At 41.4% G+C, this 25,568-nt stretch overlaps 2 protein-coding genes across 7 annotated transcripts; both read left to right on the top strand.

The window, feature by feature from the left end:
* The first annotated feature begins 8 nt into the window (after positions 1–8).
* ghrhrl (growth hormone releasing hormone receptor, like) lies at positions 9–15,772 on the top strand. 6 transcript variants are annotated; one of them, XM_088312917.1, is made up of 16 exons: positions 9–459; positions 2,466–2,552; positions 2,665–2,708; positions 3,631–3,714; positions 5,908–6,013; positions 6,253–6,360; positions 7,446–7,537; positions 8,520–8,623; positions 9,154–9,286; positions 9,366–9,519; positions 10,249–10,309; positions 11,166–11,235; positions 11,493–11,584; positions 12,863–12,992; positions 14,467–14,508; positions 14,920–15,772. In XM_088312917.1, the coding sequence occupies exons 4-16, from the start codon at positions 3,631–3,633 to the stop codon at positions 15,019–15,021; spliced, it is 1,278 nt and encodes a 425-aa protein (XP_088169043.1). In that variant the 5' UTR covers positions 9–459; positions 2,466–2,552; positions 2,665–2,708; the 3' UTR covers positions 15,022–15,772. The 6 variants fall into 6 exon arrangements, with proteins under 6 accessions (XP_088169043.1, XP_088169040.1, XP_088169041.1 ...); XM_088312914.1 differs by lacking the exons at positions 2,466–2,552; positions 2,665–2,708; XM_088312915.1 differs by lacking the exon at positions 3,631–3,714 and having other exon boundaries at positions 2,466–2,752.
* Positions 15,773–16,514: 742 nt separating this feature from the next.
* On the top strand, positions 16,515–25,448 carry LOC148324805 (uncharacterized). Its single transcript, XM_088313356.1, has 23 exons — positions 16,515–16,655; positions 17,415–17,570; positions 17,647–17,704; positions 17,779–18,018; positions 18,713–18,832; positions 18,944–19,084; positions 20,088–20,213; positions 20,309–20,341; positions 20,513–20,635; positions 20,731–20,853; positions 21,343–21,465; positions 21,908–22,030; positions 22,254–22,376; positions 22,575–22,700; positions 23,222–23,350; positions 23,438–23,530; positions 23,879–23,974; positions 24,073–24,168; positions 24,258–24,353; positions 24,583–24,684; positions 24,748–24,853; positions 24,949–25,065; positions 25,169–25,448. The coding sequence occupies exons 1-23, from the start codon at positions 16,575–16,577 to the stop codon at positions 25,245–25,247; spliced, it is 2,610 nt and encodes an 869-aa protein (XP_088169482.1). The 5' UTR covers positions 16,515–16,574; the 3' UTR covers positions 25,248–25,448.
* Positions 25,449–25,568: the final 120 nt, after the last annotated feature.

The following is a 25,568-nucleotide window of genomic DNA, read 5'->3' as shown; positions in this document are numbered from 1 at the left end:
TTGCGTTTGTATCTGTGCCTAAATGTAACGGCTTCCACTATCATGAGCAAAATTGCTACACTAATCCTTCGTGTGCTTGGAATTCATGATCCTATAACTCTTGATTGCGCAGGTTTACGGAATGAAGTGCCTGGTAAGTATATCATTTTGTTTCCCTACGCACAGGTGATTGTGCGGCCGTTTTTATTTGGTGAGCAAATTCATTTCCTGATTGATGATAAATGATTTTATTCTGAAAGCACACCCTGGAAGTCTACATTTCCCATTTCTGTGAAATTGACAGATGGAGCTAATATTAATCTGGAGAGAGAGAGCAAGAGAGAGAGAGAGGGGGGCTCTGCATCCCCAAGCTGCTCCCAGCGTGGGCTCCACTCTCCTCTGGCTCCACGCCGGGTGGACGGCAACATGCAGCGGATATGCTCCAGGGGGGCTTTCCTCACCCTGTGCTTGGCTCCTGCCGTGAGTACATTCTAAACTTCTTTTTCTTTAAATGTGTCTAGCGGGAACATTGGGATTATGTGCGATTGATTTACTGGAACGCTAATCCAAATTTAGTTGCTTTTCCTTTCGTTTGTAATTTCTCTATTTATTGACTTGGCACTCATTTAAGTGCTTTTAAAACGAATGAAAGTGAAATGCCGTCTGACAGGTCATTTTCACTTTATTGGTGAGCTGAATAATAATGTGTTTTGAAACGTGCACATGAATATTCACAAAAAAGGATGCAGGAAAAGGTTATGAGCGACAGATTATTCCGTTGAGTTGTTGAATTAATACTGCATATAAACTGTATGGTTTGAAAAAAAAACACACATTTTACTCCCCTTTGGACTTTTCTCAAGAAATCAGTTCTGCACAGTCAGGTTCTCATCGTTGCAATCGTATATTTCATTATTGGGGAAGAAGAGTTCAGAGCATTTTGTGAGGGACTCTCCCATCCCACTGAAGAGATTTCAATTCAGCAAATGTTGTCCAATGCTCATGATTACTGATCTTTTTCATAGTCCTCCATGTAAGTGAAGCATATGACTCTGTCACTTCTATTCTTAATGAACCTGACTGCAAACCGGAGAGACACACAGAGAGAGCAAACACTATTTTGTTGTGTTTGCCATTTACTTTCTAGTATGCTCAATTTGCTTGGGGCAAATGAAGTGCACAGCCAGCCACAAGACGCATCCTCATACTTGCATGCAAGCGCACACGCTCTGACGCTCACGTCTTTAAATCCGCAGCTGTTATTAGGTAGCTCCCACCACTCCGAGACCACTTCCGCTTATTTCCGTAACCAAATAGAATTCAGAGACGCGGACAATCGATCAGCGCGGTGATCAACGTCGCCGCGGCGAGAATGCCGACGGGGCGGGCGCTCGTCACAATGTTGCACTTCAATCTATTCCCATTCACTGCACAGAGCTGTGGAGAATCAGAATCATCTGCAAAACACTCACATAAGTGCACTCAGACCAAAACAAACACGGAAAGAACAGCCACTGCGGAAAAATGGACAGTCGTTTTCGCTCATTCGTTTGGATTGAAAATTTGCCCATAAGACGCCCAAATAGACTGAATGACAATCACCTGTTTGGCTGTGCCTTGAGAATTATTCATTTTAAAACTTTTTGAGTTTCATTGAGAGATAGCGAAAGAGAGGGAGAGGGAGGGAGAGAGAGAGACAGACTGACGATTATAATTCAGTTTGATTTGAAAAATGAGCAATATTTTGCACAATTTTTTTTTTTGTGGGCGCCTCTGAAAATTTGTGAGATGAATAAAGTCAGCCCCAGTTTGTTAGTTATATTTTAGCACACAGCTCATTTGAAGCAATACAATGTCCATAAATACGCTCCCACATTGTTCACTCATCAACAATTCATTTCACAAAACACAACAAAAATTCACCTGACCTCTGAAGCATGCAAAAAACAATCTTTGAAGGGGCTTGTAAACTACACCCTGAATGAAACAGTCCGCCTGTCGCTTGCAGAATATCTTCAGTGGCGAGTGTGAGTGGACTGTACGGGAAGTGGGTAAGGTGTGGTGTCCCGTTTGTCGATTGAAGTGGGGTTGAAATGAAAGAATGACAGTAGAAATGTCTTCTTTTTTTTTTTTTCTGTATGGTGCGCACCTGCATCACCGTGTTCCCTGCGGGTGATCGCAGTGCGCAATTGCTCTCACGCCCAGCTCAGCAGGTACATTGACCCTAAGCTAATTTTGTGTCGCGTAATTATACCAAAGGTCATTCAGTACGTGTGTGTGTTGTGCATTTGAGAGGTGTTTGCCGTATAACTTTCCTGAGAGCTCACACACCACTCTCTCCCCACTGTGCACAAAAGATGTTATCTGTCTGTCTCTATCAGGGGTTACAATCGGATAACCCACGAGTCACCCACTAATTAATCCACATATCTGCTCAGGATTTATGCCACCTTTTCACACTCACCCTTTTTTTTTTTTTTTTACAGTTTATGCATCAATCATCTCATCCAACAGTATGTTCTGCTTCCGGTGCTGGAAAACATCATTTAGATGTTAATTTCAGACTGAAAATGGTAATTTCTTTTTTCTCTTTTGACATCTGAAAACCATTCAACCACATCCGTCTGTTTTCTGTAAGCGCTTGTCCTTATCGTGGTCAAAAATGAGCTGGAGTTTTTTTTCCAGCTGCCTTTGGTCACACCTCGGACTGGTCACCAGCCAATGGCAGGGTACAGCCTTAATTAAAACCATCCATTTATCAACGGGGTATAAGGTTTGACAGCAAACACACTAAAATATTTCCATTTGCCATTTCTTTTTTTATGCACATACTCAAGAACTCACCTGATGTTGTTGGCATACTCATCATGGTGAGAATTCTTACATTTATACAGTTGTTTATTCACATTTCGTCCTCCATCTCATCTTCTTTTTTTTTTTTTAATATATTCAAGAGTCCAGAAAAATGTATACACACTGTCAAAGCAAACATGCGTTTTTGAATGTAATGTGTAAAAGTAAAAAAATAATAAATAAATCAGAAATATAAATACTAATATCTATTAAAAAATCTGAAATCTAAATACTAATGTAGTACAAAAATCTAAAAAAATGTTAAATCTAAATACTAATATGAGTACAAAATTATAAAAAGAAATCAGGAATAGGAATCCTAATATGAGGACATGAATCTAAAAAAAATCTGAAATATGAATACTAATATGAGTACAAAATCCCCCCAAATATCTGAAATATAAATACTATTATGAGGACAAAAATTAAAAAAAAATCTGAAATATAATTACTAATATGAGGACAAAAATTTAAAAAAAATCATAAATATAAATACTAATATGAGGACAAAAGATTAAAAAAAAATCATAAATATAATTACTAATATGAGGACAAAAATTAAAAACAAATCTGAAATATAATTACTAATATGAGGACAAAAATCTAAAAAAAATAAAAAAAAGTCTACTCGGTACCATGGCAGTCAGTTCCCTCTACTGTTTTTCCCACTCATGTTTTCTGTGACTTTGAAGAAAAACAGAGCATAATTGTGCATCATAGCTCAAGCTAACGGCCCTCATTAAATCGTTAGCATGACATTAGAAGCAGCAATTTGCTCAGGTTACTTTTTCCTCGCAGATGGAAACGGAAGTGTTGCCGCACGCCGCTCGCCTGTTTGGCCCAGTTCATTTTCCCTGCTGCCTCGCGCCAAGAGGATTGTTGGTACCTCTTTAATCTTCCCTGTTGTGCGTTTTCTTTTGTTTTTCTCGTCATCTCGTCACTACGCGCTAAACAATTGGAGAAGAACGTGCCATGGGAAATATATGAAACGCTTCGAACATTTTCGAAACACTTTGTGGAAAAAGGTGATCACTTAGGGACTATTTAAATTGCGTGTCAGTAAATCTGGAAAAACTGAATTTAACTAAAACTGTTTATTCAGGGCATAAGAAAAATGCTTTACCGAGGCCGATGTGTCTTTTAAAGCAAAACAGACCGCTCTGATGAAAACCGAATGCAAATAATTTCCAAATTTTCCACTATTTCTCGAAAATGGAAAATCACCCTGATTGCCTAAAGGGCTTCCCTTTTTCTCCTTTCCTCTACTTTTGTGTTTTTTTTTCTTTTCCTCTCTCTACTTTTCAAACCCACCCACATGCACATACTGCCGTCCTGAGTGTGCCTTGCAATTCTGAGTACTCTAAAAAGAAAATGTTGACCTGGGCTTGAAAAAAAAAGTACACTTTTTTTTTTTTTCCCCCAATACTTTCTTCTGTGGAAAATTATTCAATTATTCATATTTGTGCTCTCCATAGTGCACCTTTTAAATCATCTCCATCCATCTATCATCTGAGCCGCTTCTCCTCACGAGGCTCGCGGGCGTGCTGGTGCAAATTCTCCGGGCAGTAGGTGGCGTACACCCTGAACGGGTTGCCGGCCAATCGCATCTCTTTCCTCTTTCTGTTCTAATGATTCACTGTCTCCTCGGTGTAGAAAAGTAATTTCCAAGGAAAATAGGGTGGGGGTTGTTTTTGGGGAACATGTATTCTGCCACAACAACAAATGTTGGATTTATTATTATTATTATTATTATTATTATTATCTAATGTTATTGATAATATTTAATATTTTAGCATGTTCAATAAAGTACATAAAAATAAATAAATTAATGAATGAATAAAAATATTTATTTTCTGTGACAGACTAATTTACTAATCCATTTCTTGAAAGAAAAAAATGCAAAAGAGTCCGTTATTTACTTAAACACTGCCCAGTGTGCCAATGAGGGCGTCGCCCACCCACCCCCTCTCTGTCTGTCACTCACTCAACATTAAGCATTACAATATAATAAATATAATATAAAAAATGTTAAAATGATGACTTCAAGTCATACAGTATTTTTGACAAAAAAATTGACTCTGATGTGTTTTGTGCCTAATGAGTTTATTATTATTAATATATATATTAAATCACATGAACATGTTTTAATGATTTTATATGTTGCAAATGGCACGTAATACTGCATGAATTATGATTGATTATATACAAAGCCTCTAATTAATTAGATTAGGTACTTGTTTTATTTGCATCAACCCCACTAATAAATATCAATACAAATGTTAAATATGTTAATCATCCATCTTCTCCTTGGCTCACTAACAAGCTTTTCTTATTTGTCATACTGCGAGACAAATGTCCTGCTGTAATCAAATAGTGCATAAAAATGATGGTGAGTAGTTATTTGGCACAGCGCTGGTGTGATCAGTGCCAGACGGGGTCTCCGGTGGATTTGACTTTGATGGAGTGCAAACTTGCTGAAAGCCAAAACAATCTTGACAAACACTTAATGAATTAAGAGAATGTGAGTATGTCGCATATGCGAATGTCATAAATAAGTCTGAAGTCTTTACCCTCTAGCTTAGGGCAGGTCCCAAGTTACTGTGGTAAGAATTCAATTCCCACTAAGCATGTCTTGTCAAGTCTTCTCTTTCCAGAATGAAAAAAAAAAAGATTAATTTTGATTCAAATCAAAGTTTGGCGAATACACTCTTTAAAACACTTGCTAAAAAGTAACCCAAATTAGGTGGATTAGGTTACATTAAGGCTGCAAAAAAAAAAAGAATATATATATATATATATATATATATATAAATTTTATAATATAAATTGGCGACCATATTCAGTTTTTCAACCCTCCCAAATTCAATCATCAACCCAATCAGCTTGGTCAAAATAATCAACCCAACCTTGGGTAAAAGTAACCCAATCTGCTCAAAATCCACAGCGACCGAGCGAGTGGGTTTGGAGAGCAACCCGGCATTTTTTTTTTTTTCTTGCGTGTACCGTGCTGAAAAATATTGGCATGTCTGTCGCCCTTGCCTGAAATGCCGTTGATCTCCTTTGTGATGTCTCTAGGCGCTAACAAGCCTGCACCCTGAATGCGAGTTTATCTTCCAGCTGGAGAAAGACGAGCTCCGCTGCCTGCGTTCTATCAGCGAGCAGGGAAACACGAGTGCACAAGGTGTGTTTGCTCTTTTCAAACTACAAACGTCATGCGTGTATTAAGTGCACTAACCCAGCATTTTTTTAAAAAAAATTTTTTTTTTTTTTCCAGAAAACCTCCATTTTTAACAATATTCGTTCAAGCTATCTTCATAGAATTTAATATCAATACTAAACATTTAAGATTTTTCTCTTCTAAGTATAGTCTATTAATAATGTTCCCATCATGCTTTATTTTTTTCCCCTTTGCTTCCCCAGGTTGTCAAGCATTCTGGGACGCCGTGGTGTGCTGGCCTCACGCTGCGGTCGGGGAAACGGTTCACAACGCTTGTCCTGCCGTGTTTTCCCTCTTCCGAAACAGCACAGGTGACTTTTTGGCTTGAATAGCTCTTCGAATAAAGTCGTGGTGTGCGTTGATCCAGAGCGGCAACATTCACAGGGTTGTTAAGAATACTCGTCTATTCATTTATTCATGTGGGTCGTTCTTTATAAAGAAGGAACGACTCATGTAGATGAATGCCCGCTCTGGGAGGTTTAGCGGTGTTTTCGAAAAGTCAGCGTTCTGAAAGTGTCTTTAAAAGTCAGCTCTCAATGACTGAACAATGTGATGTTGTGTCGCACGAGGCGGCCAAGGTAAGGCGTTTATATCACTTGATCGTCGCTTGATGCTCAGCGGGACGGCGCTAATTATATTCATGGTGCCAATTTGCATCTCGTTTGCTTATTAGCGCTGTAATCACAAAGCAGCAGCTCAGTCATTAGGATCGATAACATGAAAATGATCGACGTATGAAACCAATTTCACGTAAGGATGCCGATGCCTCAAAATGGAGAGCATTTTAATCCACCGGCAAAATACAACTTTTTGGGGAACCAACATATTGACGGTACATATTCGAGTTGTATGCAGAATTCAAATTTAAATAAAAAAAAAAAAAAAAGAACATTTGACCTGGTTTGGAAAAATGCTTTCCGGATGATTATAGAAACCCACTTTTTAGAAAATACCACCTCCAGAGAAAGTCGGCAGATCCTCCCGAGAGACATCTGAGCGAGATAACATAAAAAAAACAAACACTAGGAAAATATTCCAACTCCACACATGAGGGCCTGAACCTCCGATTTGAATATTTGAGGCAAATACGCATTTTCCATTCCATTTTTGTTCATAAATTTAACATGATGATTGAAATGTCCCCAAGAGGAACACATTTTTTCCCCTGACATCTTTACTATTTTGGGAGTAAAACCCATTCTTTAAAGCCATTCATGCCCAGAAATGATGTTTGCAATTGAATGCCACGGTCCAATTTCGTCAGGATAAAAGAAATGAATCAATAGATTGGCCATGAAGCAGCTTTGCCAGCTTGACTCTCTCTCTTTTTTTTTTTTTTAAATGATTATCCCTGAGTGAGAGCGACTCTAATTAATCTTCTCCTCTTTTTCATAAGGTCAAGTGAGCCGAAATTGCACGGATGGAAGTTGGTCCAGACCCTTCCCGCCGTACCACATCGCCTGCAGTGTGGATGATGACATCCCGGAGGTTTCTCGAAACACTGACTCACATTCACTGCGCCGCGGAAGTTTTCGTGCGTTGCGCGATATCAGCCGGTGTGCTGCAGCAGCAAATTATAATCTCATTTAAATATTCTGTAAATCATTACGGTGCAATCACAAACTTTGCTTTGTACTAGCCGCCGCAACTATAAATAATCGCATTTCCGTTGCAAAACAAACCGACACCGTAGAGTTAATACTCGCTGCACACAATGGGCAAGGAGAGCGCCACTGCCAACTAGTGGAGTGGATGTGCAATTGCACGCTATTGTAGTACAGCGGGGAACAAAAGCATGTTCCCCCAGCATCGCACCGCATCCCCCCAGGGGGTCCCCGCCCCTCTATTTGAGAAGCACTTGTATAATTACAGATAGAACAATTAAGTTGACGTCCACTAGATGGCAGAAGATTAATGTTTATATCCACCTGTTGCCATTCATACTTTGTAGACTATGCAGCATATGCCGACATTTTTATTTGGTGGTGTGCTGCGTGGATTTTCTCATGTGAAATAAGTGCCTTGGCTCAATAAACGTTGGAAAACACTCGTGTAAAAAAGCGGAGTCATTCACGAGACATTAATGAGCCTAATGGAAATACTCGAGCAAAGCAGTAAGTGAGTCGCTTGTCATCCGTCCGATAATAGCTGAAATTATCTTGCATTCTCAAAGAGAGAGCGCGATAATAATTAAAAAGAAAAAAAAAAATAAGTGAGAGATAATTATCAGCAAACTACTTTAGGTGCCACGCAAGTGCATTTTGTCAAGGTAGTAAAAGCCCACCTGATGTCCGAGTCGTTACGACGTCTGATTTTTACACCAATTAAGGAGCTTTTTCACCTGAATTCATCACGCTGCCTTTCGACAGCACGTCTAAATTAAAAGATGCAAACGGATTTTTCAGCGTCATGCCACAAGCGTGTGGTGTAATCTTCCCTGAAATGAAGAAGGTTCTTCTTGTGTGTACAGACAGAGCAGACGTACTTTGCCACAGTGAAACTGATCTACACCATCGGCTACAGCGTCTCCCTGCTGGTGCTGTCTGCTGCCGTGCTCATCCTGCTGTGCTTTAGGTAGGCTCAGTGTCACCATCAGCGCTTTTTCTTTGATGATTTCAAACTGTGTGTATGTGTGTGTCTTGATCTCTTATTTTTAGCTCACAAAAATACAGTGGTGGGCCGTCAAGGCCTGCAAGGCCTTCTCTGCTGGCCTAACATAATAAAAAAAAAAATCTTGATCTTATTCTTCACATTGATGTCATATTATATCCGAGTGTTGAATTTTTAGGTTAGAGTTTTTATCCAATCAGAATTAAGCTAGCTCCTGTTGCCAGGCAGATTTCATAATATCAGTCGCATGCGCTATTTGTCCGAGGTCTTCCGATCCAATCATTCGGGCGACTGTTCTGTGTGAGTGTTGGGGCTTTTACCGTTGATAGACAGTTGCAATAGCCAATCAGATCACAAGTTGATGACAGTAAGGCCTTCTTGCTGGCCTTACGTTGAAGGTGATGAACGCGTTTTGTGATTGGATACTCAACATTTAAATCCTCTAAAACAATAATAAAGTCGAAATGTAACTTTATTTTCCCCCCCTTCACCAGGAGGCTCCGTTGCGCCAGGAACTTCATCCACATCCAACTCTTCCTCACGTTCATCCTGAAAGCCGCGGCGGTGTTTATCAAGGACGCCACTCTGTTCTCCAGCGACGACACCAACCACTGCACCCTCTCCACCGTAAGACAGGAGGTTCATCACCTTCGAAACAAACTCACCGCTCACCTTTTTCTGCTCTTCCTCCCTCTGCTCGTGCCAGTTTGCCTGCAAGGCCGCCGTGGTCTTTTGTCACTATTGCGTCATGGCCAATTTCTTCTGGCTCCTGGTGGAGGCGCTCTACCTCACTTCCCTGCTGCTCTCCTCCTTGTACCACCGGCGCCGGTGTCTGTGGGGGTTCAGCCTGCTGGGATGGGGTGAGACGCTGCGATTCATTTAAGTAGAAACGCGGAAGCTTGTTCTTGAATCAAAAGACAGTGGCTAAGTAAAAGTACTAATTTGACATATTTATTTTTCTGTTTATTTTAATCAAGAGAGAGAGAGAGAGAGACACACAGAGACAGAGAGAGAGGGAGAGAGAGAGAGAATATCATCGGGAAACTATTTGAAATCGTGACAAAAATGCATAATATGTCTCCTCCACGACAAACGCTCGTGTCCAGTTTAAAAATAAGACGCGAGGCCTGGCCGAGATAAAAACACATGGAAGAGTTGAGATTTCGTTTCGCCTCAACGTGATCAGGAGAGGAGATTACTTCCAATGGAGGCCGGCGCAGCGAGACGGGAGGAGAAGGGAGCATTTTCACGATTTTTTTAGGATTAGGCCCAGATAAGACATGAAGGGCTCTCGCTGTGTGAATTTAAAGGGCGTCAAAGAAGGTGAAAATCTCATATTGGTCTTAAAATGAGCGCAATTATGTTGGATAAAAGAGGGCTTTCTTTCCTCCGTCCAGTGAATGTCCCAACGGGCAAGACATCATCCTAAAAGTACCATTGATTTTTTTTTTTTGGGACACAAGGGATCAATAATAGCACGATTTGAGCTGTTAAAAAAAAAATAAAATATGAGTGTGTGTCAAATTGTTTTGTTGCTATAGACAGTCTCACCAAGTTTTTTTTTTTTTTTTTTTTTTTTTACTCTACAGGGGTTCCTGTCTTCTTCATCATACTGTGGATTGGATCCCGGGTGTATTTTGAAGACACAGAGTTTGTATCGTCTCCTTTTTAATGTCAGGCATATTCTTACAATCTAATTATGACGAAATTTAAATCTGAGTGCGTTAGGGAGATTTTATTGACCTTTTAAATAAGTGCGTCATCTGTAACCCGATTGCTGCACTACACTAAAAAAAAAAAAATGGTGGGTTGTCTGAGCAGTTGTGGATGATTTGAGCACAAGGTTGGGTTCATTATTTAAACCCAGCGGATTGGATTGAAATTGGACTTGGGGAGGGTTTAAGCATTGGATCAGTCCCCTTTGAACCCAGCGTTGGGTTAGCTATTTCCCCCACTTAGCCTTACTTTTAACCCAGCAGTTTTGAGGTTCTGTCTGTCACATTGTCAAAAGCACAGGTGTCAAACTCGCAGCCAAGGGGCGAGTTCTGGCCCGGCACATCATTTTATGTGGCCCGCGAAAGCAAATCAAGCATGTCAATGTTAAAATCTGGACCTAATTGTATTAAATAATAATATTAAGACACTGCAAGCGTGTTCATACGTTATTACATATTTATATAATATGTATGTATGTAATAACATGTAATATGTAATATTATTATAAATAAATAATACAAAATGTAATAACACATGTTATTACATAACTTGTACAATTAAACCAATTATTATCCTTGACTTATGATTTTAAAATGAGTTATCCATCAATTTGTTATGTACTGTATATGTAATAATATGAGGAGCTGATTAAACATTTATACGGTTTCACAGTCATAATGGCCTTCCAAGGGAAAGCGTAACTGCAAAATGGGCCATGACAAAAATGCGTTTGACAACCGCGGTGTAAAGGTCACGTCTGTAAAGGTCTCCCCCATTTCCCTCCGTGCAGATGCTGGGACATCAACGAGGACTCCCTCTATTGGTGGATCATCAAGGGTCCGATTGTGTTGTCCATTGTGGTAAATATTGCTCATTGTTTCGCACCTGCACTCTAGGCCATTGCTCATTTTGCACGACGCACTTCCCAGATTGTCATGCAGATGACTTGTTTACCGTCGTCTTTGTCGAGACACCTTCCTCACCGGCAAATTTTAATGAAGCGTCTTTTGTGCGCGCCAGAATCGACCCGCCAGAGGCGTCCGTCCATTCCGTTATATGCTCCGCTGCACATATTGTTGCTGTAAAGGCCACCTCCTCTTCCTCTTCCTTCTTTCAGGTCAATTTCATACTCTTCATCAACATCGTCAGAATTCTGATCCAGAAGCTGAGCCCTCGTCTGATCCAATTCAATAACTCCTCGCATTACAGGTGATTCCTTTCGCGCTTTGTCTTTTGCCGTTCGGCTTCAGTGCTCACTGGAAATGGAGGTGCACTCATCCAGAATGACATCATTTTACAGAAACATTGCGAAATACAAATGTGTTGACGGAACGATACCTGTACACGCATGCATGGTAATAAAAGAGCACAAAATAAGTACCGAGCTAAATAAATAGTTATGCAGTTATTGGGCAATGCACGTTGCTTCCAAGGGAAGAATTCCTTTTGTCGAGCTTCGTTGGGCTGGCGGCGCATCTCAATTTGGCAGCGCTTCAATCTAGCCATTCAGAAAACCTGCCATGATTTTCATTCCGATTGAAGCCATGCAAATTGGGTGCAAAACGCTTGATGCGTCACACCCTGGGCCGTGATGAATTCTTTGGCTCGTTCGCCGCTTCACGAGAGGCTTAGTAGGAATACCTAATTGGAATGAGCCGGCAGATTAGCCGAAAATGTTTGGGCGCATTGTGTACGTGATGAAAGAAAGAAAAAACAAACAAACATGCATCTATGCGAAGCTGAGTTGTTTGTTGGTGGCTAAGTTGACCACACACAAATACATTTCTGTACTCTTGTTCTATTACCATCATAAGCATACTCAGAGTTATACGTGTCATAGGCAGATGGCGTTCCTGCTATGGAAATTTACCAAAGCAGGACGAGGAAGCGTTTTTTTCTATACTTTATTTCCAGACTATAAGCCGCTACTTTTTTCCATGATTTTGAACCATGCGGCTGATACAGTGGTGCGGCTTTTCGGTGAATTTTTCTTTCACCACTAGGGGCGCTCTATAGTTCAGAAAATATGTTAAATAAATCTAGATTTTTTTTCTCTTGGTTCTGTTCTGTTTTAATTAGCAAAGTTGTTGATGTGAAAAGGCACTGTTTTAAAAATCTGTTTATGTACCTTTATGTGCATTCACACTACAAAATTGTTCTGTACATTCAGTAAACAACTCTTTTTTTTTCAACAAAGAAAACGGCTGTTTATAGCCTGGTACCGCTTTTTAAAATTTTTTCTTATAGTTGCTGCGGCTTATATGCATGTGCGCCTTATAGTCCGTAAAATATGAGACTTGGCCACCGGGGGCAGTATAATAGAGTCATGAAGACGCAAACAAAGAAGACTTTCACAACTACTGTGATGCAGTAAGCTGCAGTACGTGTTAGTTATTTTGGTGCTGAGGATAAAGAAAATGTTCCGGGGGAGTATTGTTATATTGTTTATCTCTTTTCATTCTGCTTTGCATTTGTTTGTGCCACCAGACGGTTGACCAAGTCCACCCTGCTACTCATCCCTTTGTTTGGCACCCACTACATTTTCTTCAATTTCCTGCCTGACTACTTTAACGTAAACCTGCGCCTCTGCGTTGAGCTCTGCGTCGGATCCTTCCAGGTAGTTGCTACTGCTTGTATGCCACTTTCCCAATTTTTTTTCTCAGAGGTCCTGTGAAAAACCTTTTTTAATTTTTTTTTTCCTCCATTAATAGGGTTTCCACGTTAGATATCCTGTTAACTTGAAAGTTTTCAAAAATGACTAAATTGGACATGCATGTTTTTCACAGGACAGCGACCATTTCTTAAGTGATTTTTTCCCCTCCTTACATCTAACCACTGTAATGAAAAATAAAACACCCATCCACGATTTTTTTGCAAGCAAATCAGTGAGAAAAAAAAATCACTCTGAACACACCCCACAATACAAGAAAATCACATCGGTCATCAGTCAGACCGCTGAAAATCAGGCTTTTGCCGATCAGAATGAAGAGGTATACTCAAAATCGGTCCACGTAGGGCCTGACCGATTATTTTTTTTTGGGCTGATTTGGAATGGAGTATGGAACGTTTGAATGTCATTCTCATTGTCATATTTTGTAATGGGTTAATGTGTAAAAAAAAAAAAACAAACAAATTGGCAAAAACTATCTGGAGATTTTTGCCGAAGAGCTAATATCGGCCGATTAAATTGGAAGACCGATTAATCGGTCAAAGTCTAATTAACACCACTTTAAGCGACTCATTTGGTTTCAAAAATAAAAACCTGTTGCAGGAAACAAACCCTCCTGAAACATCTGGTTGGTGACAGACTGCGTTTTAAGTGCAATGTTCATTAATAGAATAGAAATCCCTTTATTGTCATTGTACTCAAGTGTGCAACGAGATTAGCAGATTCCAATTCAATGAATTACTCTTGTGTAAAATTCACCTCCCGAGAGGAAAATGAATGAATAATGTATGAATTTATTAGTTAGTGTGGCCGGAGATTGCTCTTGAAGCTAAATGCAGGGGTGTTTTCATTTGTAAGCACAAGTTGCTCGATTGGCGGCTCTCAAGGTAATTAAGTTCTTTGCGCCTTCCTGTCCGCTAATGAGGCGAGGAAGTGGGACGATGTGGCAAATAGTGCATCATCAGATCGAACAGATGTTCTTTGTTTGTTAAATGGTCATTTACATTTTGAAGGCGTGTTTCGATCAAATCGGAAAGCTATGCTCTATTCTAATGACATTACGTGGACATTATGGACATTAAATCATTTACTGCCATTGACGGCTAAAGACGTCAAAAATATATTTTTTTTACTTGGCAGGTACTGAATGAGTTAACATGCGTATTATGTGCTTCGATTACTATCTTTCATATTTATACCTTTTTTTTTTCAAACGTGACTGTAGAATGTGACTATATTGTTCCATATTTTACTATGGTGACTCTCTCACCGACATTTTCAGAAACAGTCAGATGAAAATGTTACACTGTCGCGTAATTTCACACGCATTGCAGTGAGCCAACTATTTGTTTACGTGCAGTCGGAAAGTCAATTTGAAGGTTTTTCTACGATGAATGGCATTGAAAACTGGCTTTTCTTTCAGGGCTTGCTCGTAGCAATCCTCTACTGCTTTCTAAATCAAGAGGTGAGTGAATGCACGCCACACACAAATCACACCAATCTGTGATCTGAGATGACCTGCAGCGAGTGGTAAAGCCAGGAGGGGCGGCAGGTTATTGCGCTCGCGCAACTTAAATGAGGTTGGCGCCCGGCAGACTTGGGGAGCGACAAAGCCTGCATTTAATTCTGCCGACACAGCGGATCGTAACTCACCTGCGGGAGTACAAATTCTATTACAGGCACGGCCCCTTGGAGACGGAAATAATCCTCACCTATCTTGAATACTAATAATCAGGAACATTAACCTACGACCTTTGAGAGAACATGTGAGGTGTTTGATATTTATCCAACGTCCGAGGCTGGTATTTTATTGAAACATCACGCTCTCATGGGAATAAAAAAATTGTGTGTGTGTGTGTGTGTGTGTGTGTTACAGGTGCAAAAAGAGGTGCACACACAGTGGCTCAGGTGGCAGGAGAGGAGCTGTGGCATGGTGTCGCCAGCGCCAAAGGGCAGCATGATGGACACGCCTTTCTAGACGTGCCACCGAGCGCGCACACACACTTAAACGTTGCGCTTGACGCGCATCGTACTTGGACACCTCATTGGTCAAACTGAATATTAGTTTAGTTGGATAAAAAAAAACACAATCTTAAGACTAAAGCCATCAATTGATTATCAAATGCTTTCAAATAGTTAATTTAATTTTAATTTCATTTCATTTTTCATTTTCCTACCTTAAATCCCCCCCAATGTATTTTAATGAGCGCAAATTTTCACTATTCGTGGGCCGAGAATTGCCGACATTCCCTTTCTGCCCGTGTGTGTTCAGTCGTACTGCTACATGCCAACATAAATATTATCGTACTGTGTTTTGTGTTGCATAATTTGTCCGAGTATTAAGTCATTTGTGTTATATTAAGAATGAAATAAGGTCCAAATGGTCCCCTACGGCACCTTGGGTGATCTTTGTCGTTTCATTCCAAAAATGTGGAGTCAGGCCTTAACATGAATGTATGAGCTTGTGATGTATTTCCCGTGTACAGTATTTATACGCGTCTTTACGTGTGCTCGCAATGGACTTTTTGAGAGGCTTGTGAAAAAAGCAATTTCACCGCCGCTTTCTTCACCTTTTTTCATAATATTACATCAGATTTGGCAGCTCCTAAATGTTGTTTCAAGTAAGTTGAGAACAAGCTTTTGAAATTGATTTTTTTTTTGTTTCTGGAACACAAGAAGAAAATGGTGCAGTACATATTTGTATGGAACTCTTTGAAAATATAAAACAAATAAAAAAAAGAACAGTAAGTGTGTTAGTTTGTTTGTGCATGCGCATCTGTGTGCGCTAGAGATTTTTTTAATGTACGAATTCTGACCTGCGCAGGTTTTGGACAATTTACGGTAACCTTATTTTCATTATTTATTTTTTACCTGTTTGCCCTCACTGCTTTTTTTTCTTTCTTTATGCCTTTAAGTAGTGTTAGTTAAACCTTCGCAACTTTTTGGGTGCTTTACGGTAAAATTATTATAATACTGATTTACCTTTTTTTTTTTTAAGGGGAACATTTCCCCCTTTTTGTAATCGTGAAATTGCGCAAATTTTGGGGTTACTTATACTAATCTTTCGATCGTTCACAACTTTTGAGAGTGTCCACTGTGTCGTTTTTTGATGGATTTCATCTCTTTTACGCTGGACACGAACAGAAACCCGAATTTGTTGTAATTTTCTGTCGTCTGTCACGAACGTATACTAACGCAGTCGTGACGTCATCATTCCAGGAAAGCACATTAAATTCAAAACAACCAAATCGAAAACAGTAAAAACGGCGGTAACTGCACATCCTTCTAGTGAGGAGTCACTTGCTGCCCCCACTTGGCCTTTTTTATACGCATTAAACTAACTTTGAGGCATACCTCGGCGTGACCTTCGCTTTGAATTGGTTCCGACCCGTTGACTCTACCTTTGTTTTACGACGACGTCCTACCAGAACCACCACAACCACCAGGCCCCTCCTCCCGTGTCAGGGTTCGTCGCGGGGCCACATGTGCTCCCTCCCCTCAAGAAGCTCCGGAGAAGTTGACGAGTAGCAAATGTTCCGTCGCGGGTCCACACGAGACAACGTCTTGACATCTCGCAACCATCACGTCTGTCCTTTTCAACGCGTTCACCGGGTGAGTTTATTACCGTTTATGATTTTTGAATCACGTTAATGTTGTTAACGAGGAGGAGGAGGGGGGGGCGGAGTCAAAGTGAATAGTTTTGATTAATTTTGAGATTCTTCGCCGCGGGTCCTTACTCCAAATACTTGTTCAATCGTTCGGTGTAATATTTTATATATTTCACAATATTGTGTGTGTCTTTTATGTAGCTGTCCTTTTTGTTCCGAGGAAGAAGGAGGAAGGGGGGTTCGCGTCAACTTCAACTTAATAACAGGGTGCACTTCACTTTTGTGTTCTGCCTGTCTGCACATGTTCACTTTGAATGAGCCCCCCCCACCTCCCCTCTTTTTTTAAGACCATTTTATTTTTCTCAATGGCTATCGCCACGCTATCCTCAAAGTAGTTTGGCTGCACAGCGTCGCACCCGCCGTTTGGGTCATGTCCTCCCCCTTCGTCTTGACCACCCGATTAAAGCCATTCTGCAGTTTTGAGCCAAAGACTGCAAACTGAAGAAGAAGAATCTTGGGGAAAAAAATTGGATGTATGGTGTGAAGTTCATTTGCGGTCTAAAATGTTGCTGATTATTCTTACTCTGAGGGGTGAATGATTTAAAAAAAAAAAAAAAATTAAAATGTTCCCCACCTCAAAAATGCATTTGATTTAATGTGATTATTTTTCAAGTTTTTTTTTGTTTTTAAACGCAAGCAATAATCTGTATTACCGTAAATATTTAAGCCATATCATACACAAATTCTTTGGTCTTCTCATTAGGCGTCCCCCGCTCCTCTTCATCAAGCCATGCCTCACCTCTGCATCCTCCTGTCAGCCTTCCTGCTGGCCGCCTCAGCGACCGAATCACAGAACAGCACAGAGGGAGATGAAAATGAAGTCCTAAAAAGCACGGAGCCAGACCTCGTCAAGGACCAGGCGAGTGACTCAACTACAGAACATAGAGATGAAGTTACAGTATTTCCAGCCCTAACCAAACTATCTCCTCTCCAAGATTGAAAATCTCATCGGAAATCTCAGCAAACCCGCACCGAGTCACACACCAACCATGGGTGATTTGAAAAAAAAACAACTCTTTTCATTTTTCATCATAACGTGCCTCTTAACACTTGTTCTTTCGCTTTAGCCACTTCCATCAACTCTACCGTTCTCAGCCAAGTGTCCACAACCTGGCTCAGCCAATCGCCAACTACTGCACCCGCTTCCGCTGCCCAGCAGTTGCCCAGGCCTTCTCGTCAGTGTCCTGGCAACCAAGTTATGCATGAGGGCAGCTCGGATTGTGGCTGCCCACCGGACATGCTGCAAACCGGAGACATCTGCACTTGCCCACTTGGCTTCAGTCATGAGGGAGCAGCAGGGTGCCAAGGTATCGTGACAATATGACTGCAAAATACTTTCTTTTTAAATATAATAAGTATTAATGTATTGTAAATTCATTCACTACCAGCACAAGGAAAATTAATGCACTTTTTTGGCGTCTATACCCGTCAATGGCAGTGAATGAGTTAAAACAAAAAAAATTATATTTATATATTTTTTTTATTTTTGGTGAAAATTTGCTGTCTGAAATAGTGTACTTTTATAACAAAACATGCAGAATTCCACAGTTTTAGCCAATTTTTTGGGTTAAAATCAATGACAATTGTGACGCTCCTTCCGGTGGGTGCACGTTGGCCACCAGTGGGAGTACACAACAGCGATACGGATAAACAGTACATTGTGACGAGTTTCTACATAAGCTACATGTGTCTTGGTTGCTCTTTTCAGAGGATGAAGAATATATGCCTGTGAATATTGTCATATTATCCATCTTCGTGTGTAGATCTGACGTTTATGTTCAATGCCGAACAAGTTAGAACTCGGCCCCGGCCGATTAATCGGCTTTTAAAATCGTCCAATTTTTTTTTTTTTTCAGATTGACACGTTATAACATAATTCAAAGATGAATGACGTTCAAACATCCCCCACGGTCCCCAAAAAGTTTAACAAATACAATAGGACAATTTAAGTAGCATAAAACTGAAATTGACCATGTACATTTTCATCCCTCTCATCTGCAGACATCGATGAGTGTGACGAAGACGCACCATGCGGTCCTCACGCAAACTGCACCAACACCCCCGGCTCGTACTCGTGCCGATGTCACCGTGGTTACTTGAACGGCGCAGGAGGGTGCCAGGGTCCGTCCGCAGAGAGGATGTTTGTGTGTGTTGGAGCGTGATGAGTAATTAACCGAGCCGGTTTTGGGCTCCGTTTCGCTCTGCTAAATATTCGCTGTGCTGCTTTTGCAGATGTCGACGAGTGCGCTGTGGCCGCTGTGACGGGACTGCGAGCCTGTAATGGCGACGCGGTGTGTACGAACACTCTTGGCTCCTTCAGTTGTTCGTGCCCAGTGGGATACGTCATGGATCAGAATGAACAGAATTGTGAAGGCAAGTTGGTTTGTTTGGGATGTCTTATGAGACGACTCAAATTAAAGATACGGCTTTGACAGATTAAAAAAAAAATTATGACTACTTTGTACTCCGTGTACTGCACTTTGTATGCAGCAGTAGTTGTTTTCCGGTGCTCTATAAAAAAAAGTTGAGTTGAGTATTGCATGAAAACACACACACACACACTTTTTTTTTTAAACATCATTCCAATTTATTCGAAACTTTCTACCTGCTGATCAATTTATCTGCTGGGTTTAAATAGTTTGGAATTTTTCATTATTGTTATTTTTTTATTTGGTTTTGACTTTTTTTTAATTCAGTTGCGATAGTTTTAATTAGTTTTAATTAATTATTTACATTTTATGAGAAAATGTTTTGTTTTGGTTTATTTTTTTATTTTTATTTTTAGTTTTAGTATTAGTTTTAATGGTTTTTTTTTTAATATATGTAACACTTGTTGAATGGAATAAATAAAAAATGGGGAATAATTATTGTTTAAAGTTAATGTTGTAATAAGCAAACTACAACTCTCAAATGACAATTTGACCAAAATAAATGCATTGAAAATTAATCTCCGAAAAACTCATGTATGATATTAATTGACGAAGATGAAAACGAAGCCCATTTTTGCTTCGATCATAGTCGGACCGCACAATATTGAAAAAACATGCGCTACTGGTGTTGAATGTCATTATTATTGCGATATTTAACGTGTTCCTAAAGAGATGACATTTTTATTAGTTAATGAAATAAATATTTTTATGTGGTACAAAAAGCTAAAGTGTTCACCCATTGGATGATGATGCACGTGACTGGTCAAAGTCCAATAAAAGCAACTTATTGGTCTCAGGGGTCCTCAAACCACCTGTTGCTCTGGAACTTGCTTCATCGTTTATCGTTATTTTTGATATCGTCATGCGGCCGCTGCTGACATAATATATTTTAACTCTCTGGCGGATAACTTGCTCGTTTGTCGTCTCTGATCTTAATTTCCTTTCAGATGTGGACGAGTGCAGCTTCGACGAGCTGTGCCGCCGCGAGCTGGGAAACGTGTGCTTGAACACACCCGGCAGCTTTGTGTGCCGGTGCCGACCTGGCTTCCGAGCTGAGGCCCCTGCTTGTGTCGGTGAGTTTTGGTTTTGCGCTGAGCTTCAACGTCTCTGGATTAGTGAGATGTGATGCGGCTTATGCCAACGAACATCCTCCTGATTCTCTTGACAGGTGCGTTGTGTCCAAACTTCACCGCGTGTCAAGGTAGAAAATGTGCTTGTACTACTAATAACTCTGTCGTCAAGTCTGACTTGGAAACATCCTTCTGACAATACACAGCCGCCTTTTAAATCACACGAATGATTTTGACCTCTGTGGAGTTTGTTAACACCGAATGCATTCGTCTTTCTTCCCTGCCACTCATCTTGGTCCTAGATGTGGACGAATGCACGGCGAGTCCCACGCTGTGTGACGGCCGCGGCGTTTGTGAGAACACACTGGGCAGCTACAAGTGTGTGTGCCCACCAGGTTACCGGGGAAACGGCACACACTGCCAAGGTAAGTCAATTATCGCTTACATCTCTGTGTTAGGAACGCAACTTCCTGTTGATGGTGTTCTTACGTGAGTGAGATGTGTGCGGCGTTCTTTTCAGATGCAAACGAGTGCGCGTCGGGCACTCACGGCTGTGACGTCAACGCTCGCTGCGGCAACATCATTGGCTCTTACTTCTGCCAGTGCTACCAAGGTTTCAACGGAGATGGACATTCTTGTTTTGGTGAGTGGTGGGCTGGATTGACAATAAAAAGAAAAGCTCATCACAGGCTGAAGCGGACAAGAGCAAGAATACGCACACGAACCCCGGCTGGTTTATTTCGGACATTTAGCTAAGCTAAAGTCGGGTGAATACTCAGGAAGCACACGGCGGCTGACAGCAGGCGGGCATGGGGGGGCGTGGCCATATTCCTCATTAAAAGTAGGCGTTTTTCAAGTCGTCAATTATTTCCTAATTTCTCCAAAATGAATAGATAAAAGCGAAAATGTTAATTAATTTCATTTTTAGGGCTTGTTAGTGAAAAATGGGCCAACCTGGCTGGAGAGATCTTAAAAGAACTCAAATTCTATTTTTTTTCTCCACCATTTAAACCCCACAGTATGCCAGTGTATTGGATAATCCAACGCTTCTTCAAACAAATAATGTTCTGGACAGCGTACGGTGTGACGTGACAACAGCATTTAATGCTTCACAAATGTATTTTGTTGGCAGACATCGACGAGTGTGCTGTGAAAAACGGACAATGTGACCACAACTGTACAAATGAAGCAGGTGGCTACAGCTGCGTGTGCGCCTCCGGCTACCAACTGAACCAAGATGGACACAAATGCGCAGGTGAACCCATCAAATAACTGACCCAATACAGGAAACTATTTACAGGGGGTAGGGGCCTTGCTGTGAAGCTTAATAACCGCCAGGTGTGGGCAAACTATGGTCCGGGGGCCACATGCGGCCAGTTAAACGTTTTAATCTGGCCCGCCAAACTTGAAAAAAATTAAACTTGTTAATGTTTTTTATTTTCTAAATACTGTGGTTTTTCAAATACATATATTTTGTTGTAATGCTTTTGTTCACTTTTATTTCAAATTAAATGTATTTTTTTTCTCCGATGAGGTGAGGTTACCAAAACATTCCACCCATCTGCTCCTGGTTTGGCCCCTATGTCAAATTTTCGAACATCATTGTGCCCCGCCAATCAAAAAGTTTGCCTACTCCTGGTTTAAAATGTGATTGGCGTATATTTTGCGGTGCGAATAACATGTCTCTGCGTCTCTAGACGTGAACGAGTGTTTGTCCCTGAACGGAAGCTGCGCGCAGCTTTGTGTCAACACTCCGGGATCCTTCCAGTGCTCGTGCAGGCCCGGCTACCAGCTCCACATCGACGGCCACACCTGCGTGGGTCAGATGACCGTCCGACACTCATTCACTTTTCTCCGCGGTCCACCTACTCATTTTCAAGCATTTAAACACGGATGAGCATCGCTAAATGACTCAGTCGCCACGTGTGCATGTTCCGAGAGCACAATTTTGTGGTTCAGTGATAACAAAAATGTGTTGCATAGAGAGAGAAAAGTTTGTTTCAAATTACTTTTTATTTTCTGTGTGTGTGTGTGCGTGCTTAGACATTGACGAATGTAAACTTGAGAATGGCGGCTGCTCGCACACGTGCACCAATTCGCCAGGGGGACACAACTGCCACTGCCCGCCTCCTCTGCTGCTGGACACAGACAACCTCTCCTGCAGCAGTATGTTTCTGGACATCATGTCTTATTATATTATATTTCATCCAAGTTAACAATTGTCCGGCATCCACAGCAACGTACGGTAAAATGTGTATGCTTTGAATGGCGAACTAAAAGCCAGTAGCCTTTGCAAACATCTTACCGATATTTCTTTCCATATTTACAAAACACTCTCCTCTTGTGTCCTTTTCATTCGCACAGATGTTACATCTTGTAAACTGAGAAACGGCGGTTGCCAACACGTCTGCATCAGAAGGGCCGAGGGCCATGTTCAGTGCGGCTGCCGCGCTGGCTGGAAACTGAGCGAGGACCTGAGAAGCTGCGAGGGTATGACCTAACGGGGTACATGGTGTAAACATGACGGATATAGGAGCCTAAAAATGACATCATTTTAAAGACATTTAATTTTTTTCAAGTTTGGCGGACCGGGTTAAAATGTCTAACGGGCCGCATGTGGCCCCCGGGCCGTAGTTTGCCCACGCCTGGTCTATAGCATGGGACTTAGAAATGGTTTTATGGGCAGCTGTGTTACATCAGCCTATTTGAATGCAACTGGAAATTATCTCAAATGAAGGATCAGATGCACAGTGGTAACGGATATGACATGGGGAAGCAAGCACTCGTCAGCGTCATCCGGACAGAGCTTTTTTTTTTTTTTTTTTTTTTTTACAGTGTTCCCACGCTATTTTCTGGGATAAGGACCGAGCCCTGTCGCGAATCGCAAAAATACGCAATTGTCGCTACCCCACATCCTTAAAAGATTTCAAATTTCCAATAGATGCCACAAGATGGCGCCAAAGCAATACTTTTATATTCGTCTTGGAATGCCTTTTATCTTCCGTCATGAGATGTGGACGAGTGCAGAGACTTCACGAACGGGGGCTGCGAGCAGTTGTGTGAGAATCACCCCGGCGCCTTCAACTGTAGCTGCAGGGCGGGCTATCAAGTGCAAACCGACGACCCCACCAAGTGCCGGCGTGAGTCAAACGTCGTCTCTGCAAGTCCAGTGCAGGACAGTTTTCATGTTGGCATGACACAAGGCATCTGCTCTGCTCATATTCCAGCTGTGTGTGACCCCCCCTGTCAGAACTACGGAGTGTGTGTGGCACCCAACAGCTGCGACTGTCCTCCGGGCTATCCTGGCCTTGGCTGCTCAGGTTCTTTTCTGTACTGATGTGTTGTACTCTGTACGAAGGGGTGAGCAAGGTTTGGAGCGCACGGGCCATTTTGGATTTTTTTAAATTAATGAATTTAAAAAAAAATTTTTTTTACAAAAACTATCATTAGATGAGGTAAACAAAAATATGTAAAATTGGTTATTTTAATAATAAAACTGTTGTATGCCGTATTTGATTTAGTCGCACCACATTATTAGGCCCTATATCAATGAACGGGCTTATTTTTACCACTATTTGAGAAGCACTGGCATAGCCCAATTTTGGGTGCCAAAGTCAAAAAGCATTTCTTTTTAACAATGTTCCCAATTTGTTCCATGTGCATTTCAGCCATGTGCTCCCCACCTTGTGCGCATGGAGGTACGTGCATGCGCTGGAACAAATGTTTATGCCCTCCTGGCTGGACTGGAGAAGGCTGCCACACAGGTACTTTTTCTAACCTCACAAATTCTGCCGTTACGTTTCAAGTGCCTTTTTTTTCCCCAATGAATTCTGTTAATCATGTATGTGACCCCGCCTCTCAGCTGTGTGTGAGCTGCCTTGCGCAAATGGCGGTCGCTGTGTGGGTCCTGATACCTGCCAGTGTCCGTCAGACTACACAGGTCCCCAGTGCCTTTTGCGTGAGTAACCCAATATAACCCGGCATGGTCAGTTCTGGCAGGCGCCCCCCCTTGTCTCAGCAACAATGGTGTTTGTGCGTGTTTTTTAGCCTTGTGCACACCCGCTTGTCAAAATGGTGGCCGATGTGTGGACGTCAATAAGTGCTCGTGTGCTGGCGGATGGCAAGGAGCTCGTTGTCAGATAGGTAAGATTCGCTCTGATTTGGTGCAAAAATCTGTGGTTAAGAAAATGTTACTGCCTAACCCATAGCCTGTACTTGAAGCACAGCGAAAAATAAGTCCTGGAATCAGACAACATGTGACTTTTGTATAAAATAATTGTCACATGCTAACAATTGCTATCAACACATGAGGTTGAAAATGTCACATGACTGGAAGTCGTTGCTTCTTTCGACTTTAATCGTACTCGTTCAGAGCCCGTGCAATGTCCGAAGACTTGTAAGAACGGCGGCGTGTGCCAAGGCCTCAACAGGTGTCACTGCACCAAAGGATTCACCGGAAATCTCTGTGAAACAGGTCAGTGTGTGTTTGTGCCATGACGCGATGCACGTCTTGACCTTTTGGCATTTTCACGCGCAGCGGTGACCACCCCGTGCGTTCCTCCATGCCGACACGGAGCCACGTGCAGTCCTCACAACACTTGCACCTGTCCCGAGGGCACCGCGGGCCACCGCTGTGAGAGACTGTAAGTAGTCAAGCGACTTATTGGACATTTTAATCAATGGTGTGAAACTATTTTGTTCTCGAAATGTCATGTGTGATGTTCTCATCGATGTGAAGGACTTGCCCTGTAGTCACCACTGCGGTCAGCATGGCTCGAGCGGTGAGAAAAGCATTTAGGGAAAGTTACGTTGACCGTTGCGGACCTTTGGGGATTCAGCTCTGCACCAAATACAGGTTTGTGTTTCTAAAAAATTGCATATGTAGCACCATCTTTTTGAAATGTTAACAGTTAAATCCTAGCGTGATCAAATATAATATATATTTTTTTTCCCGACAGGATGAACCAAGCGCGTGTGTACCTGCAAGCATACAGGGTGGGTTACAAAATTCAATGTCCAGTAATGAAAGGCAGATGATGAACTGTTTTAAATTAACATTCCAGAAATCACATTTCACTCAGTTCTGAAATAAAGCAATGGCTGTGATCACTACAATTTTCCAAAATTTGGAAATATGACAAGATATGGCTTAAGTCTACTGTATAGCCCAAAGTGACAATTGTCTTTGTTTCCATTTCACATGGTGTTCTTTTCCTTGAAAATAAACTGTACAGTGGACCCTTTGTTTTTTTTTATGGTGGATTAAAGGTTCTTTTTTTATGACTTAATAGCCACACTCTCCACACTGACTTGGATGGATCGAATGAATTAATTGAAAGAACACTGAATTTATTTTAG

The sequence above is a fragment of the Idiotropiscis lumnitzeri genome, chromosome 13, assembly GCF_059441095.1.
Source record: "Idiotropiscis lumnitzeri isolate Australia: NSW breed Sydney's pygmy pipehorse chromosome 13, RoL_Ilum_1.0, whole genome shotgun sequence".
Lineage (NCBI taxonomy): Eukaryota > Metazoa > Chordata > Actinopteri > Syngnathiformes > Syngnathidae > Idiotropiscis > Idiotropiscis lumnitzeri.
Note: the sequence above shows the minus strand (reverse complement) of the source record. Positions and strands in the feature narration are given on the sequence as shown.